General features: G+C 32.1%; 1 protein-coding gene and 1 long non-coding RNA gene across 2 annotated transcripts; both read right to left on the bottom strand.

The window, feature by feature from the left end:
- Positions 1-1,067: 1,067 nt before the first annotated feature.
- LOC141450756 (uncharacterized) lies at positions 1,068-6,446 on the bottom strand. The gene is made up of 5 exons (XR_012456290.1): positions 5,763-6,446; positions 4,524-4,619; positions 2,422-3,594; positions 1,774-1,949; positions 1,068-1,375 (listed from the first exon to the last, which is right to left on the bottom strand). It is a non-coding gene; the product is annotated as an uncharacterized lncRNA (long non-coding RNA).
- A 941-nt stretch (positions 6,447-7,387) lies between these two features.
- Cdc5 (cell division cycle protein 21) lies at positions 7,388-19,703 on the bottom strand. Its single transcript, XM_074121497.1, has 16 exons — positions 19,519-19,703; positions 19,184-19,449; positions 18,901-19,031; positions 18,038-18,153; positions 17,144-17,356; positions 16,914-17,048; positions 16,176-16,346; positions 14,911-15,073; positions 13,800-13,942; positions 12,782-12,977; positions 12,575-12,693; positions 12,316-12,486; positions 11,336-11,443; positions 10,320-10,493; positions 9,416-9,544; positions 7,388-7,537 (listed from the first exon to the last, which is right to left on the bottom strand). The coding sequence occupies exons 1-16, from the start codon at positions 19,561-19,563 to the stop codon at positions 7,448-7,450; spliced, it is 2,370 nt and encodes a 789-aa protein (XP_073977598.1). The 5' UTR covers positions 19,564-19,703; the 3' UTR covers positions 7,388-7,447.
- Between the last annotated feature and the right edge of the window lie 198 nt (positions 19,704-19,901).

Genomic DNA, 19,901 nt, shown 5'->3' with positions numbered 1-19,901 from the left:
AGTAAGGTTACAATGGCTGCCAAAGTCTAGAGAGTGTGTAAGAAGATAGTAAGGTTACAATGGCTGCCAAAGTCTAGAGAGTGTGTAAGAAGATAGTAAGGTTACAATGGCTGCCAAAGTCTAGAGAGTGTGTAAGAAGATAGCAAGGTTACAACAATGGCTGCCAAAGTCTAGAGAGTGTGTAAGAAGATAGCATGGTTACAACAATGGCTTCCAAAGTCTAGAGAGTGTGTAAGAAGTTAGCAAGGTTACAACAATGGCTGCCAAAGTCTAGAGAGTGTGCAAGGAAGGCTACGAGAGGTAAAAGAGACAGCACGAGCGATCTAGTGACAGCTGGTGGAACTAATAGTAGGGGGGGAGCCCGTTGTCATGGTGATATGACGCCATCTAGAGGGTATATAAGAAAGTTCGCCGCGGGGGCCGGGCCGGGTGGGGCGAACATTCGCCTTCCGACCGTCGAGGTGAACACATCTCCCTAACTATTAACCCAAGAACATATCATCAAGATTGTTTATGTGGAGAGAGGTGTTTTGACTAGATTACATATTTTTGGAGCGACGAGCGACATAGCCCCCTCCTCACGAGTACGACTCTGTAGTCGTACTGAGGAGACATCTTGTTTGACAGTTGTATATAAACAGTTTAACCTGGTGGCAAACATGTGAACTAAATTTTGTTTACATAGTATACAAGTCCAGTAAGTGCTGCTACCTGGTGGCAAATATGTAAACTAAAGTTTGTTTACCTAGTAAACAAGTCCAGTAAGTGCTGCAACCTGGTGGCTAGTATGTGAACTAAATTTCCTTTTTTTTGTTTTACGTCTTACTGATGCAATTTTTTCAACTTTTTTTACTTTTTCTTCTTTTTAACGCTCTCTGACGCCATTTTTTCGTACTACTATTAATTTATTTATATTATTCCGTTTAATGTAAACGGAATTTTTAGTTTTACATTACTTTATTTGCCTCTTATCATTTTTAGTTTTTTTTAACTTTGTTTTCAGTTGTAACTTTGCAAATATAATGAAAATAACAAGACTACGGGAAAAGAGAAAATACATAATGACATTTTTAATAATTTATAGATAATTCTTTATTTTGCTACCAATTATACATTTTTTTTCTTTCGTATTACAAAAACATTAAATTCAATTACATCTTTTAAGTAATGATTCTTAAAATTACCTACATAACAAAATTGAAATTTACATAACATTTTCAAACTTCAAATATATTTTTTTTACAAATAATTGATTAAGTAATAAAATAATTGGGAGAGTTGCAATTGGATAGATGTTTTCCAACGTCTTTTTCATTTTGGCTTAATTCGATGAACCTCTTTGGCAGGAAGCACTCCAAGTTCGCCTGTTTCAACTCTGAAAAATAACATTATACAATGAGATAGACTGTTCGTCTACTGAATCGCCCTACAAATCAAACTCAACTTCCTTGAAAATCAATGTTAATTTTTTATCCGTTAAAATAAAAATAGATCAATCTTTTAGAAAGAAAACGCAAGAAAGTAAAACTGAGTGTTAGTAATTATATGAATTTAATTCATTTTCAAAATAGCAGTTTTCTGTACTCTTTTAAGTGAAATAAACATTTTTTAAATAAACACCGTCATTTTTTGTTCTTGTACCTTTCAATTTTCCAATCAAATTAAAACTTTCTTGAACACAGAATCTTTACTATACTCATTCCGATTCTACAGGAATATATGAACAAAAAGGTTTAATCATGTAAAAATGCTCAAGTTAATGGATAAGATTACCTGGGAGATAACACCACAGAGTGGTAGGTAGATTTCCTTATTTGGATATTGCAGGAATAGACCATGGATGGAAATCACCTCTTATTTACAGAAGTGCTGCAGCGTTAAAAGAAATTCCCTCAAAAGTAATCATTTTAGATTATGTCTCAGCTACTGGGCTGCGAGTCGGCCAAGGGCTGAAAGTATTAAAACCTTAGTAAATGATTTGAATTTCATTCATTACGGTAGCATTTTACAAACAAAACCTTAGTTAATTCTGTTTATAACAAATTAAACCATTCTGCAACTAACTGGGAAAATCTAATTTAAACTATCTATTGCACAAAATAACAACTTTTTATTCAGATTCAAAGGAAAATATTTAATTTATCGGAATAAAGGTTTAATTGATGTTAAAATGCTTTAGAAGTAATCAATAATGGATATCGATTATATGAAGATCAGTTCCATAATGTAACATGGTAAGTATGGAGATTTCATCATTGATTTATTTAATGGAATGTAGAAATAGTTGCGAATTATCTCAAATTACATGCAATAAATAATAGTTAAGACTACCTGAAGTAGAATTCTACAAATTAACAGGGTACCTTCGAAGATTTTCTGATTTGTTTCATGAACGAAATGTAGAAATTAGATGTGAATTACCTCAACTTATGTAGGAGTGCTGCTGGATGAAAAGGACCATGATGAAGAGTAGCCAGCGAAGGGCAGAAAAGGTCCTTGAGCAAAGGCACTGGATGGAGAAAAAAACATACTACATTTTAAAACACATAACTTTTATTTTGTAATGCAATTTTGATATTGAAACATAAGATGAAGTTGAGGCATAGCCTCTAAAACAGTCCACTATATGGGACCCACGACTTCGAAATAAACAATTAACGTTGTAACAGAATAACCAATTTTGAAGATATATTTATCACATAGAAGTTGAAATGTTGTAAAAGAGATTTAACCTGAGTAAGCTTCATAATCAAACTCATAATTAACATTATGTTACAGGTTGGTATTACATAATGTAAAGCCAGGACAAAAGTAATTTAGCACACTTCCCTTGAGCATATATAAGACAAACCGAACATATTATCTCTTTTATATATAATTTTGGTACTTTTCCGTTAGCCGGGCGCAAATGCCGCCAATTGTGAACCAAACGCGAGTCAAGTCAACGGAATAAAAGTCAAAAAGGTTCAACTATAAACAAATATTAATTAATAGTAAGCAAAACAAGTTCAACTATAAACAAATATTAATGAATTGTAAAGAAAACAGTTTTACCCAAAACTGTTTTTCCCTTGCGCCCGGCTAACGGAAAAGTACCATAATTTTAATGGCATAATCTGATAATTTATCAAATACCTATGGGGAGAAAATTGTTTTAAACATCTTAATTTTTCTGTGAAATAAGAAATAATTAAACTTAAAGACTGTAGAGTAAGGGGAGCAAAATGAAGAGTAAAAAGCAGGGAAAGGGATTTATCATTTATACTTTATATTGCACAGAAACATTGAGTAGATAAAACCAGTGAACTTGGAGGTGTTCCAGCCATGCACATGCAATTTTATGTAAGATTAAGAACTTACTCGTTTTTCAATCAATTTTGCACTTAAAGTTTCCTTATTTTTGTTGAATATTAGCTTCATTATTCTCTCTTAGGTACCAATGTAAACTTATTGGTTTGACTGTAAACCCGTCCAAAACCCAACTCATCACTTTTGGCTGTCCACCGGAAGATCTGGTTGTGGATAACATCCAGATAAAGAGAGTTGAAAATGTTGTATATCTCGGTCACAAGATAAGTTCAGAAGGTCAGTTTCCTGAAATATCCAGAAGATGCATTCTAGGTTGGAAAAAAATGTGTGGCCTTAAACACTTCTTCAAATCCCAAGCGGATGTTAAACTAAAAGTTAAGCTTTGGGAAAAACTGGTATTGCCCGTAATAACATATGGCTGTGAAGCCTGGACCTTAGATGCAAGAACAATGAATAAATTGAGAATAACTGTTCGAGCAATGGAAAGGTATATGCTGGGCATAACAAAGAGGGATCGGAAAAGGAATATTTGGGTTAGAAGCATAACGGAAATGACAGACATAATCGAGAGAGTGGCGAGAAGGAAGTGGAAATGGGCAGGTCACATTATAAGAGGAGAGGTAAGGTGGGCGAAGATGCTGATAGAGTGGACTCCTAGGATGTGGAAAAGAGGAAGAGGACGTCCAACTACGGACTGGGATCGAGAAATGATAAAGATTTGCGGTGGAGCGACCTGGCCTAGGGTAGCTAGAGACAGAACGGAGTGGAAGCGAATGACGCAAGTGTTCTGTGAAGTGTGGGCAAACGAATTTCATAGACTAAATTCTTATTAAAAGGCTTATTACTTGTTTTCTTTTTAGTTTCTGTTTTATATATTAATCGTTTTTGTGCCTAATTGTTTTTGTTTCGTTTTTACTCAAATTTCTTTGTTTCATTAACTTTCTCCGTTAGTTTTAAACGTTTTTTAGCACTTCTTTTTGTATTTTATTAAATTATGTATGTATAATTTCTTATCATAGAAAGTCAAATACTAAGTTTATGTAACAAAAAATAGGAATGAAATAAATATATATATTTTTTAAATTAAAAGATTTTTTTTATTCTCCTACTAAATAATGCATATAATTAATAAGATTGTGACATAAACATGCACATTACACCTAAATAATACATTTTTTAAGGAATTGATTCATAACAAAGTTGTTTGTACATACTCATTTGATCGATGTTCTCTCAACGTCTTTTTCATTTCCACTTTGGTTAATGGACAGTTTTGCAGTCATTGGCTCACAGTATTGGCTGTTTTCAATCTGAAAATATTCAATGAAATAAACAGTTTATAGATTTAATCGTTAATTAAAAAGCATTCTATTCAATGATACTGCAAATTAAAACGCAACCATTTGTTTAAGATAAATTTGTATCTTTCAAAACTTTAAGAAATATATAAAACATGAATGCTGAAATTTTAGTTTAAATCTTTTAAACAGATCAATTAGATCTTTTAGAACGTATTCGTAGCATTGTCAAACATTAAATTATTTTAACATGAATTACTCCTTCGTTGCAATTTAACGTTGTACTAAATTTGTTTTAGTCAAGTTACACTCTGCCATAAATTTAAATCATTAGTTTATTAAGTTTATCAACCAAAATAAACGATTTTTCAATTCAACTTTGTTCAAAATTATTTCATTTAATTCATTAAATCTAAAGAAATGCATTTAATATCTATAACTACTGATGAATTATTATTCATAAAATTAAATAAATTTGACTGTAATTAAACTAAAACAATGATGTGCACATATCAATAATTTTGCAAAGAAAGGATTTCGCTAGATAGAGGATAAATGATTTTGAGGTCATTATGAATGGTAAGATCAATGCGAACCGAAGAGCATTTACTATTTCCCTAAAGATTTTTGATTGGGGAGAGTGAATTCGTTGACATTTGGAAAGGTAGTAAGTACTCCATGATTTCTGTCAACTAGGAGCTGCTATGACAGTCTTTTATTTATTACAGAGATTTTTTAGTTTTATCAATTTTTCAAGAGTAATATTTCAATACATTCTCTAGAGTCTAGATATGCACATAACAGAGTCTAGTCCATAATAATATAATGAAAGTACTTTGTTTACAGGAAATCGTAAATTCTGTTCAAGAGAAAATACGAAAAATCTGATTCAGTAAATTTGTAGTTAGATTGACAGATTTTCGCCAAAAGGGGCCATTAAACTAAATATCAAAATTTGGATTTTCCATTATTTATTTTCATCACAGAAGATGATTCGTAAAAACATTTATTGAAAACAGAATAACATTTTACTTGATCGTAATACCTTGTAATTATTATGGGTAAAAAAAAATAATTGAACTGTATCGAGTGCTTGGTAGATACTGAAGTAATGGGGAAAATTAAATGGCAAGTTGACAAAGATAAGCAAAATACCTTATGAAGCCGCTATAAAAGGAAAGGTCTTGTTCACACACTTGCTCCAGAAAGTACTTCTCATTCTACTCCTGCTGTAGGCACTACTACCCTCCTCATTCTTGTTACGAAATAGTAAAAAACCATTACCTGCGAAATACAGAGCTAGTGATTTCTTATCAGTCCTGTAATCTTGTTATTTTTTCTTACACTGGCTACATTATACGTAGAACAATAACAAAAACATGAAACGATTCTCCAAAAAATACATAAACAATTGTATGTAATACGTACATAGGTTACTTAATATCATTAAATAAGGTTCCTTTTTATTAAATCTATATCTGTTGATTTATACTGTTAATGTAATACAAATAGTCAATGTCATGTTCAGGTCTAACTCGTTCTACAAGCGAATTAAGATTATCGTACTCATCTTCCTCGTCTTAGAATCTTGTCTTGTGGTTTTCGTTACTTCACTTCGATATAGAACTAACACTTCTCGAACCTTACTTTTTATAGATCTTCGTAAAGGCTTAAGAACTTTTTAGTCTTATGAAAATGAGGTTACGTCCGCAGTGCGTAATATTTATAATTTTGTCCGTAGTAGGACGTATTTTTATTATACCCCTTATCGGTTTCGGTCTTACAACCATCTCAGAGGTAGAATAACCAGAGTACCAGAGTGGGGTAGGGATTTGGACTTCAATGCTCTCCCCGGGCCGCACGCTTACTAACTGAGCAGGCTGAGTAAGGGAGGTTACGTTCTGTTATCCAAAATATTAACGAATTGTCAAACATTTGTAAAAATTATGAATTAAAATAATTGAAATCTAGTGCATGTTAAAAGGAAATATATATATTTTTTTAAATTCTGTGCGAGTAATATTTTAGAACTGAGAAGTTGGAAATGTATTTTATACGAGGGAGGAGCGCGAATTTAAGTTTAAAACACGGACATTGTTGCATTTTCACTGCGAAAAAATTATAGTCTAAAAAAATATGAATGAATATGCGATTCTAATCATTTAAAAAATGCGTAAATTAATGAAAACTTTAAAGGAAAACTTTTGACCAGCATAGAACATGCAATATGCTGGTATTTTCAAGCTTTGTGAATGGCTTTCTGTTTGCATATTTGTAATACTTACATTTCTATCCGCAGCAGAAACACTTCAATTTTTATAAAATGGAAACTTTACGAAATTTATGAACCAATTTTCAAGTATATAATTAAATTAATTAAGAATGAATGATTCTGCAGTCAATGCATTATAGGATCTACAAGTGGCCCAGATTGGATTTCTTCAAAGAAGCTTTCTTAGCCTTATACTACATTTTATTTATTCGGTTGATCTAGAAATTTTTTTGATAAGTAATCTGCAATATGTCTGCGATGTTCTCCTTCATGCTTTTAATAACTAAGACAGGAGTATTGTTCATTCACACCAAGTAGCCTACATTCCAAATTACCATTGCAAAATTAATAGAAAATTGAGAAAATCTCCTCTAGTTTTGTGCAAAAGTGAACAGACTCCCAATATTCTTCCTTTAATATTGTAACACATATCTTGATTGTTGATTTTATGTTCACATTAAATAAAAAAAATTAAAAAACAACAAAGTTGAGGAACAAATAGATAGAATTTCGGAAATATTTGCGTTTTTAATTTTTTATAAAGTATTTAATTTACACAAACATTAAATTATATCTGTGTGATCATTTGTAACTGGCTGTATCTTCGTTGCAATAATTTTTCTCTTTCTTTCTGTCTGTTGACTTCATCTGTTATCGCCTGCAATGAAAATACTTTTAAAATGTTTATAGCAGAAATAATAATAATAATAATGAAGCAATCAGTAACAAGTTATTGTTTTGTCACTTCTTTCAATATGCACAATAGATCTTGTGCATTGGCAAACGTATCTAAAATTAAACTTAATAAAGTAAACCACTGGTTTACAATATTTGTGGCGAAGGCAAATTAGCTTTACTTTCTTCGTACTACTTTTTAATTTATTACCGTTCTTACTTCTTATTACAGCGGACAGTAATAAAAAGGGGTAATTTATTTATTTCTCAAGACTGACAAATAAAAACTACTACTCAAATATGAATAAATAAATATAAAAATAACGAACTTAATAAGTTGTTCGTATACATAATTTATTCATTGTATTACTATTTTTCAACATAGAAGAATAAAGGAGCTAATGACCAAGGCAGTCGATGCACCAAAAAAATTAAAAAAAAAAAGAGTGAAACAAGTGTTCAAATTCAAAGTCAACAAAGGCGGATAGAACTGAAATTCCTGCCATACTCAAGCAATGTTGCCCTTTATTATCAACTATGCGCCTTATTATCGTGCTGACTTAGTGAGAATTGTATCGCGTGAAATAATTTTTTTTATTACTGAGAAGATAAAGTTCCAAGGAATATTAAACGAGAAAAAAAGAAAAGGCAAATGCAAAAATTGTATTCAGACGATGAAAAAAATATAGTTTGTAACCTTATAGCTTGATGTAATCGTATCAAAGCGAGTGAAATGAGACAGAAACACAAGTGAAAAACTGATTAATCTACATATGATGATGATTGAAAGTCTGAAACCGGTCAATGATGCTACAATAATAAACACGCGTGCTACGTCGGATAAAACCAAGTTTGCTTCTTTACCTGTTTAATACTACTCAACTTTAGCAACAATCATAATACGTTTTCATACTTTTTTTTTTTATTCTTTCACCGTCTCTTTATTTTAAATTGTCCCGAGATTGTGTTAGATGTTAGACAATTATGGGACCAATTACACCTCAATAATTTAGGTGGGAAAGTAAAGAAAAACAAAAGTTTATTAAAAATTTAAAAAGAGAAAGGGCCGATGTTGGAGTTCAATTTCAGGATAGTGAACTTCAAAGAACTTTTACAATAAGGCAATTATAAAATAATTCAGACAAAAACAATTTTAATTTTAGGACAGTCAAACTTAGATTATTCCAAATTATAAGGAATCTAATCAAAGGCTTTAAATAAAGTTTTAATGCCCAAGTCAGACAAATGAAGTAAAAATAAATTTACCCATGTAGTCAAAATATACTCTACAAAATAGAAAACATATATATTTGCTTTAATCGCCTTGGGCAGACTATTGTAAAATTTTTAAGATATTCAGGCAGAATAGATTAAACATAGATATAAACACAAAAAAAAGAACTTGGTCTAAGATAATTTATTCAGATTACAAACCTTAAATTGGTTGAGAAGTCTAATGTGTCTGAAGGATGACGGGATGGTGGTTAAATTAGACAGACTTGAATAGTTCACAACAGACGAATACAACAATAATTTAAAATAAAGTTCAAAATAACAAAGATGCGCTCACACCAGATTTGAACCTACTCAACGCGATTCAAACTGAAGTCAAGCCATAGATAACCTCCGGTAGGTAACTAAAGTCCCACACTTGACCAGTTATTGGCACTACTGTAAGGAGGCGCCGAACCAAAAACTCTTTTTTGAGGATTCAACTATCCCTATAAGGCTTTTCATCGCAAACGACTTATTTCTAGGAATGCTGAAGAAAGTTTTTAAATTAATCTTGCAATAGCAACTTTTTTTTTTGTTTGTTTATTGAGAGGGTGAATTAGATGCAATTTAGAATATACACTCTTACCTCAATTCTTCTGGGAATTGCACTTTCTTCTTGTTGTTTTAAAACTTGAAATGTAGATAATTCTATGTGTGCTTGATCAATCTGATCGACAACATCTTGAAGCTGTTTTACTAAAGCTTGCGCTCTTGACTGTAAAGTAGTTAATTTGACATTATCTCGGAAGCTTTTATAAATATTAGAGTTATACTCTAGGTCAGTAGTTCTCAATCTTTATGAAACAGATTTCACTTCTTTTTTTTTTGTGGAACATACCAAAATGTAATGTACTATCTATTGATGTGCTGAAGAGTGATCAAGAAGAAAATAAAACAAGTTGCAAGTTATAAGAACCTGTTACTTTTGTATTATTGTCATTAGATTTAAAGATTCATTGTAAACAAATTTATACTCGTGACAGACGATACCGCTAAAAAAAATTCCAGTTTTTAGCCTTTGATAATTTTATTGATTAATAGCAAAAAAAAAATCTATTTTAAGTGTAATCATACAATTTTTTTTAACAGCAGAGTATTCCCTTCAACAGAAATCCTTTGACGGAAATTTTACTAATTTTTAATTACAATCCAAAGAATGCGGTATTATTTCTTCTTTCTATATGTAGGCTAGCAGCACTACATGCTGATTTATTCATTGTTATTTTTTTTTCATTCGGCTTGCAACAAATTTGATAAACCTAATATTGCTAGAAAGCGATATTTATTCAAGTGACACCCTCGATCATAAAGTGATTTAGATGACCGATACTCCTCTAAACTGCAATGTACTAGTTTTTGCTTAAGACATTTTAGTATAACATGAACATTTTAATACATCTAAGTATTTATTGTTCTTATGACTACCGTTTCTTTCAAAGAACACATTTTGAAAACCATTGTTCTAGATATTTAAATAGTTCCAATCATACCTGATAACCACCAGTGATAATTTTAATCTTATGCTCCATCTTGGCTGCTCGTTTTGCTTCTCTAGTCATATGCTGTCTATTTTGTTCTAACCTTTTTTCTATAGCCTCAAGACGATCCTTTTTGCTGGCCAAATTAGCTCTGGTATATCTATTTTGAGTTGGCAAGTATAACACCTAGAATTATATTATTATTATTTCTTTTTTTTAAACTGAACCATGTACATGTATTAGCTTCTTTCAACTTAATTTCCGAGATTTTTATTGTAAAACTACATTCAAGAAGTACCACTAGGCTAAAAGTTCAGTTGAAATTTGTCAGAAAATAAGTAGTCAGGAAATTCATTGTAGTAAGGATGTTTATAATAAAGATACAACAATTTGCTTCATTTCATTTGTTTTTCTGGAACAACAGGTTCACACCTGGGCTATTTAGGAGAGGCAAATAGCCATTGGTTTTCCAACTATAAGAGGACACACCTTTCCCTTCTTGTCAGATACTCCTTGACAAGATTTACTGAGTGAATGTATTAATCCTATAGGCAAAATATTAAAAACAGTAAATAGCTAGTATGGAAATGGTTATCGCACAGTTCAACTAAGCCTGCTGGGGTTTGCCTTGTCTGTTGCTGCGCGTCTTTGGGTGGAATAAGTGCAAAGGGGTTAAGCGCTTCCAAATCTGCTCTTTAGTATGTACATAAGTGGCGTAAATTCTTTAAACATTTCCAGCAGTTATGAACTTATGCAACAGCGCTGCCAAGATTAAAAAATCAAATATCATAATGAATACAGACATTTGCTTACTCTACACCACAAATGCGTTACCGCTCTGTTATTATATTTAAAGTTATAGAAAAGGAAAAAGAAAGTACAGAAACATGACTTATGTTAATGTCAAGAGGAAGTGCCTCAACGTGGATATAAAGAAATAAAATTTGAATTCACTTGCTCTTGCAATATTGTAAATCTTGTAAGTTAAATATCTGCTATTATGTTAGTTATTATTTTATTATATTTACCTGCGCCAAACACTCCTCCCAAACTTGAGTAAAAGTATCTAAAGAAAGTTCACCATGATTCATTCCCACTTTCACAACTTCCATTTCTGCTTTTAGAACTTCTTTTGCCTTAAAAATAAAAAGAAATTAATATATAAATCGTTAACGTTGAATGTTTTTTTTAAATATTACGCTTCTACCAGTTTTTCATTGCGCTTTTTGTTTATGAAGTTACCTCACAGTTTTAAAATATAATTTATAGTATAACTTACAAGCTAAGACAAGATAAAAATAATTAAAAAAGTACGTGGTTGATTAGCAAATACAACATGGGCGGTTTTAATCTCCCAGTTGAAGAAAGTCAAATAATACTTAAATATTGGCTGAAAGATAACATCGTCAAACATTTGTTTTTAAATGTCACAAATATGTCACATACTGTGTTTTTTTACATGTCATACTTAACTTTTCTTATTATAAAGCCATAAGTGGATAAACTACTATATTTATTATGTAGAAATAGCACATATTGCGTTTCTTCTTTTAGTGCGTTCGTCTGATAAGCCAGCCCTATTCAGACCTACTTATTTTTTATATTTCTTATACCAGCTTGTCAAGGTTTTTAATTTCCATAAAGCACTGCCAGCCAATAAACCGGATAAAACTAACTTCATTACGTTTACTGTTAATTTGAACTTTCTGGTTATGTGTATTCTGTTACTTTTTGCATTTAATTTGTGTAATCACTATGTGAGATTAAATTTGCAAAAGACTTACATTTCTAAGTTTAAAATTTTTAATTTCATGTTTAAAAATGTTTTTAAAAAATAAAGTACGAAGAGGTCTGGCGTAAAAACTAAAATTACTTATATCTAAATAAAGTATAGTGAAGATAGTACTTTATATGGTTTATCTGCTTATTGCAAAAAAAAAATATATATGTGCAAAAAGAAATAGAGTAAAATTGTCTTGTTTAATAACAAGAAAAGAAGAATATTTACTTTTTTTATTTCTTCTTCGGAATACGTTTCATACGGGTGCTGTTCTAAATAAGCCAAATGTTGTGCCTGCAAATTCGACGGGGTTTTCCTATTGGCCGCTGGAGGATCTCCATTTTGTAGTGCATCATAATGTAACATAGTGATCATTTCCTGCTTAATCAGCTCTTCTGCCTGGGCATTAGAAATTAATTATTTGGATTAATATATTTTTTCCTTAAGCTTGGAAAAATCTTTCGACAAAAGAAGAAAACATATATACTTTCTGTAGATCCGTGAGTGGAGGATCAGTATTGGCTGGCCTCAAGACTATGTTAATATCTAAAGGTCTTGGAAAGTTCCTCTGTATCACTTGCGACCTACTTCGAAGTTCCTTTTCTCCTAAAGACATCAGTTTCAAAAATCAATAAAGTTTTTTTATATTAAAACCAAAGTTTAAAAACAAATTACAAAAATAAAATTCGCTAACTTTGCTGCTGTATTATAGCCAAATTTCTGGAATCCACATCGGCTTGATCCTCAACTTTGCTGGCGGAATCCACAGCAGCTGTTTGACTCTCTTCAATGGCACCAGTGCCAGTATCTTCCTCTGGTACTACTATTTCATAATCGTTTCTTGGCCGAGGCAACGATCGAAGACCAGTTCTTAAGTGTTCTTTCATTTGCTGGAAATTGTTTTAAATAAAAAAAAACTAAATAATAATATAATCAGGTGTGAAACACTCAAAAGACTTCCTCTCACTCTTTCACAGTTGTAAGTTACAAAATTCTCCGGGGTTTTCAGCAATTATTTAGTATTTAATTTACATTTACAATACAAAGAGGGAAAATCCGTAGAGTTTCCCTGAAATTGAGAATCCTCCTTTAAATAAATTTTCATAAAATAGAATATAGAAAGTTGTAAGTCCCTGCACGAGTTTCAGTTTATTAGTTTTAAAAGCTCAATTAGTTTTTGAGATAAACGAGGAAAAATGGACAAAAAAGGAAACTCCGAGATACCATTTTTTTTTAACTCGATTTTGTTTTTTGCAAAAACCATTTAATTAATATTAATTTTTTGTAAAACATAAATCCACACGTTTATTTTTAAAGGGTAACACAGTTACCCCTTACATCCAACACTGTCCTTGGGAGCTGTTTCCCAGCAAATCGCCGAAAAATGAACTAATCTATGTAGTAAAGTACTTATCATTCTGCGATTTTGATCGCTATTACATCAGATCCTCTCTAGAGATAAACAAACAAAACTTTGTTTTGGAGCTTTAACGATCTTCATTTTTGAACTAGAATCTTCACATGTTTTCTATATACTACTTTTTTTTGCACTCACGCTTTATTAGATCTCAAAACAATTTCCAACTTAAAATCCGATTTTAAAAATTTATCGTAAATCGTTATATTTCAGATATAAAGAGAAAAATCATTTTCTTTTATCATTATTATTACTGCCTTCTATTCGCGCAGATTAGCCATGAAAAATCCATTACCTGGCTATGAAAATTATTTGCTACAGGTGTATCCGCTGTTCCTATGGGCACTGAATCTTCAGGATTGATATTCAGTTTGTCTCTTACTGGTGTGTTTAAGGATTGCTTTCCGTCTCGAGGAGTCTGAAAACCAGGCGTCCTTCCTGAAAAGTAACCATTAGCTTCTAATATTAGAAAAAAAGAATCTATGTTGGGATACAAAGAGCAGAATACCTTAGTTTTGAGTACAGAAGTTTAGTGAATGATATACTTGAAAATTATGCTAATTAGAACTAAATGTTCAACATATTAATACGAAATAAGAGCTTGTTGTATACGCAAAATAGATTTCATTCTTAGAACAGTTTGTTTTGATTATAACATAAAATATTAAATCGTAAACTTTTTTACTCCAACGATGAAAACATGTCACTGATTTTACTCGACTGTTTCCGTATTTCCATCTATCAGCCGAGATTGTTTCATTAGTTTAGTGCCGTGGATGACAGAAACATAAGTTAAAGTCAAATTGTTTACACCAAAAAGAGAAATCAATCTCTTGTCAATGGATGCAAATCCTATTAAAATCATAATACAATTCGTTACCACACATATTTTGAAAAGTGACCTTACTGAGAAGCCAACCTTCCCAAGAACTACCCTAACACGAATTTAAGTAGATAAATCACAGTAGAAAAAGCTATGATTTGTGCGTAACTAATGAATATATAGAGTTTATAGAAAAACCTAGGGCCCATTTTCAAAATAATAATAATAATAAAAATAATAATAATAAAAAAGGAAAGGGATTAGCTGTGCGGTTAGCGTACTGGACTCTTTTTTTGTTCTGGACCGATTCCTCGCTAAATTGAATCCTTAATGTAACAGTTACAATCTGGAGCCTGGCTTATCAACCTGTAATAACGCCTAACGAACCAGCATAAAAGTACGGAACCCCCACACACCCTCATACAAAATCAAATAATGTCCAAAAATGTTGGATTCATAATAATTATTTTATAGTGAATATTAATTTTCTTGGTGACTTAGACTCAATTTTTTTTTTTTTAAATTAGTACACAATAACTGTAAATCACTTCAAATTATTAACAGAAGTATTCAGCAAAATTACCTTCCTGAGTTCGATTCGAAAACGGCGTTGTGAGCACAGTATTAGGAGTGGTGATATCTTCTTTTTGTGGATGGAGACTGAAATCCGGATTGTAAAGTGGAGTATTTAGGCCACCTTTAAGGGGTGTATCCACATGACTTAAGGCCATCATATTTTGTGCTTCCTTACATTTAAAATAAACAACAAATTAAATATGGAATTATTGAACTATGGAGGAAATAAAGTTATAATTAAAGTTGTAATTTTGTAGAGTTCTGTTCATCTTTGTGGCAGATTCTCTAATCAAATACGTAGGAAGATAGATTATTGCCGTTTTCAGTCATAATTTTACTTAGTACCTCAAAAGTACTAACCAACCAACCTTTAAGTTAACACTCACACTTAAAAGATTATAATTATTAATACTGTAAGCCCTGAAGATGACTAAGTCCCTAGGTCGAAAACAAGGTAAAAACTAAAAAACAAAATCATGACTGAAAATGGCAATAATTTTTCTTCCTTTTGAATCGATGATTCAATCACCAAAAACTATAAACTGTATTCTTTTAAAAACACTTTTGTTTATAAAACTACTTATAAAACACTTTTTTTTATGTTTAAAATACTTTTAGAATAAGAAATAGAAGACGAGTTGTTGAAATTGTTTGAGCAACATAGAAATTGAAATAAATATCAAAAGACAATACCTTGTGATACAATATTTATGGAATCAATAGTTTAATCTTTGAAGAAGGCCACAAAATTCCTTGAGTCCAGGATTATTTAATTTCTATATAGCTTCTAGCGGAGGATGTTAAACCGACAGTTTAGGGAGAGAAATGGGCAATTTAAAAAAAGGGGGATTTCTTCGAAGAAAGAAAGTAATCTGCTTGAAGCAAGTGAGACATGGGCAGTGGCAAAGAAAAAAAAGAGAGTGAATTGCTGAGAGGGCCAAAAGATTATTGGAGAACATTGCACATTAAAGCAATTAAGAGGGTTTCAAATAGTAATAACATAAAGGAAAAAATGAAGGATATAGTTGAAGTAGTTGAAAAGTTGGACATGAGAGGATTTGGTCATAAATGAATTCCAAAGGAAAAAAAGAAGTGTTCTGTAACAGAATAAGTGTTTAGCGGAACATAGTTTAAATGATAAGAATGGACCAGCAGGAAATACTGAAAAATTTTGATTCCTGAGAGGCATCAATTTCAACTCCTTAAAAATAAGATGTTATCAAATAATCAAATATAATATTATTTTTTCCAGGAAGCCTTTCACTATATTACCTGGAGTATCCTGTCCGTTGTGGGTGCTGGAGTCCTGGGAGTGGTTGCAGGATTAGGCGTGGCGAGGGCGTAATCATTGAGAAGTGTATCTGCGGCAGACTCATTACCTTCTGTCACGGCTTCCCGAGCTGCGTAGCTAGCTCGGCCAAGTTTTACTACTTGTTGTAATTCCTTTCATAATAAAAAATATAATTATAACTTCAATCTCAACTCGCAAACGGCATTTATTTAGTAAATTAGGTTTAATGTTATTTATAAATATAATTTGGACTGAATAAACTCAAGTATTTTATTATTATTATTATTGCTACCCAAAGATTCCGAATATTTACAATTTCATTTTAGAAACTGTAACAACTGAAAATATTTTAATTTTATAACGATTATGAATTTTAAATTGGTGTTAGTAAAATTCGTTATTCTACAACAACAACTTATCCTGCTTTTGGCAAAACGTTTACACAAACGACGGTTCCGGTCAGACAGATTTCTCTAAAAAAACACGTGAGACGCTGCAATCGAAAGAGAAGGCTTTACACTGCTCAGCTGTAGGTCGTTATGATTTGGCGCATGCATAGTTCTTCTGTAGCAGCATCAGTCTCGTTATTTAATAGCCACACCTCGTATACAATAGAATTCATGTAACTCCTTTAGAGGAATCTCCAGTAATGGAACAATTCATGATTTAAATTAATTTTTAACATTGTAAGAAACCATCTCATATATTATTTATAATACCTGGTCAGAAATTTGTGGAGCTGGAAGAACCAATTTACTTCTTTTCTTCACTGGTTCTTGATTTTGCAACATAGCTAAGGGCATATCATTCTCCTTTCGTTGTTTAATTTTCTGCTTATCTTTTTTCCTTTCCCTCTAGATTTATTGCCAAACATAAGGAAATCATTTTTATTAATACAAATCGTTAAGTAATCCAAAAACAAAGTAATAAAATAAAATAGTGCAGAAACCTCTTCTTTCTCGCTTCTAAGTTCTCCATCTAGATTCTGCTGTCTTAATCTGCTAAAATTTGGCGTATGTGGATCGATTACTTCATTGCTGGTATCATAAAAGCCAGAAGCCGGTTTCTTTTCAAATGGTATTTCAGCGTTGTAATCAATTCCACGCTTTCTTTTCTGCTTTGCTGCAAATTCAATTCCAGCTGCCCGAAGCTCCCGGCGTTTCTGAAAATAAACAAGTACAGTAAGAGAAAGTAAAAAACAAAACCTATTATCAATTTTACTGAGTAGATTTGAGTCTAGAACAAAACAAAATATAAAGAGAGAAAAAACCAAAGTGCAATAACATCATCAAGTTGTTCCGGAAGGTAACAAAGCGTATAAAATAAAATATGAGATAAATAGGGGTTGGGTTTCCTCTTCCGGTTCACAAAGTTAACAATAGAGAAGTTATGTCTCTGTCCTTGTGTAGAGATATCACCTTAAACCTAGTTAAGGGCCAAATGAATCCTAGCTTTGAAGCTAGACCTGTGCCAACAAACACACCAACAGGATAAATAAAGGGAAGAGGCTGCCAAATTTGGCCCACCTATCTAATTCCCACCTAATTTCCCAAAATCTCTGAATACTCTACAAGAAAAAATAGAAGATACAATCGCTAGAATATTTTAGTTCCAGTTTTGTAACTTGTCTCAATGCACATCGCAGCCCAGCGTGTATTCTAGATCCTTCTTGTAAAATGTAAGGCAGTTGCAAGCATTAACCAAAAGACCTGTCTTTTCTAACAAAGGAAAAACGTAACTGGGGCGCCATACAACCTATAGGATACAGGAAAAGACAAAACTTGCACCCTAAATTTGAATAGATGCTATTTGTGTTCGTATGAAAATATAAATATTTACATACCTGTAATGCAGCAAGTCTCCTAGCTTCTTCCAACTGTTTCTCCCTTGCTTTTCTTTTAGCTTTCTTTCCTTGGGTGTTGGCTAATCGAGCTCTCGCTTCAGACAACATTTCCAGCTCTTAAATAATAATGAAAGAAGCTACGTAAGTCTCTCAGCATCATATTTAGTTCATTTCAGAAGCTTTACTTATTTATAACAAATTGAAAAAATATCTAATTACTGGCACAATCATATCAAATGGGACTTCAATCCGTGCTGCTCAAAGATATTCAAACAATTTCCCAGAATGTCTTCATTAACGGTATAAGTCGTCACCATAATACAAAGTGGGTTCCGTGGCTGTGCCACGGGCTTATCTTTGAGGCTTTGGTTGATCAATATCTAGAGCGAAGAAGCGAGCAAAAGCTTTAAAAAAAGAAAAGAATTTCCTACATTATAACGAAAAACTCTGACTGATAACCAAGACTGATAACTTTGAAGCGAATATACTGATTTAATTTTTTTTAAGTCAAATTAGCATCCTAAAGGCTTTACAATACATCGCATTAAATTAAACAGATCTAGGCCCCTAAATACGTACCATGATTGGTACCATACCTAAAAGATGATATTTGGGTTATATTTTCTATTGTGGGAGCTTTGGTGACCTCCAGAGTCTGTTTCATTTCTTTGAGGAGGACAAGGCATGAGCCCCTACTTGAGCTCAGATCCTGCACTATTCAAGACTCCTTTAAATAATTATAATTTGTCCAATGGCTAGTATTTACCAACTTAACCACGTATTCATATTCTAAAAAGTTCATACAAACATCGCCAATCCTCTTATAACTGGAGGAAAAATTAAAAATTATTAAAATAGTTTACCATCCTCATCCATATCTTTAGGGTCTGGACGAGCCGGTTTGGTTTCTGGATTGGGATCTATTTCTCCAGGTTTCAATTTTCTAGGATCATCAGCACCATCTTCTCCTTCCTCTTTCTTCTGAGCTTGATCCCTGAAAGACAATTTCACGATCGTTACAAGTTATATAGTCTTTAATACAACACAATTTGACACCTAATTGGTAGTTGGACGTTAAGCCCCGCCTGAGAAAATAGGCGATTATTTTACTTTAAAACATAATTTTGTAAAAAAAAAATATCTTACAAAAGATATTCGTATCTTTCTAAACATTGTGCAGCAGTTCTTCCAATAATTGGCGCTATGGTCCGCCATTGAGTAGGCATCAATTTGGCCAAATGAAGCAGTTTTTCATCTTCTTCTCTGCTCCACTCTGTTTTCTTAATGCTTGGATCCAGCCATTCAAACCAACGAGCTTTACACTGTTTCGCTGACTTCCTATGTAGTAAAGATGCAATACGAGACCATTGATTTTTTCCATATTTCATAACTGCAGCTTTGAGTATTTCATCCTAAAAAAAAAAAAATTTATAATCATATCTAACTTTTAAAATACACAACATTAATTACACTTTACTTACTTCTGTGTTTCTCCAAACACCTCCTTTAATCATTATACGCGGCATTTTGAAGTTTGTTTAGTCCACTTAGGCACAAAATTAATGTAAATACAAAAACAAGCTCGTCAACTTTAACTAAACGCCTAATGCAAAGCCGCTTCTACTGAACAAATACATAACCTGAAAGCATAACTACTAGCATTACCTTTATCTATCGATATTGCAACTCTTTCGATAACTTCTACTTAAATCGGTATATAATACTTGTATTATGCTACCTTGGTAGCTATAACTAGAGAAAATCGCCCTTCAATAATAGTTAAACAATTATACACTGAAATCCTTAGCTTTAATATGAAATCCAATTATGCACTGAAATCATAAGCTTTACGATGAACCTTTCG

This window comes from Rhodnius prolixus, unplaced genomic scaffold (assembly GCF_049639745.1).
Source record: "Rhodnius prolixus isolate KJV_2025 unplaced genomic scaffold, Rpr scaffold_8, whole genome shotgun sequence".
Taxonomy (NCBI): domain Eukaryota; kingdom Metazoa; phylum Arthropoda; class Insecta; order Hemiptera; family Reduviidae; genus Rhodnius; species Rhodnius prolixus.
Note: the sequence above shows the minus strand (reverse complement) of the source record. Positions and strands in the feature narration are given on the sequence as shown.

Coding starts and splice junctions, on each gene's coding strand:
- Cdc5 (XM_074121497.1), bottom strand. CDS start 19,563: ATGCCGCGTATAATGATTAAAGGAGGTGTTTGGAGAAACACAGAA. Junction 19,450..19,518: donor GTGTTTGGAGAAACACAGAA/GTAAGTAAAGTG, acceptor TTTTTTTTTTAG/GATGAAATACTCAAAGCTGC. Junction 15,074..16,175: donor CAACGGACAGGATACTCCAG/GTAATATAGTGA, acceptor TTTAAATGTAAG/GAAGCACAAAATATGATGGC.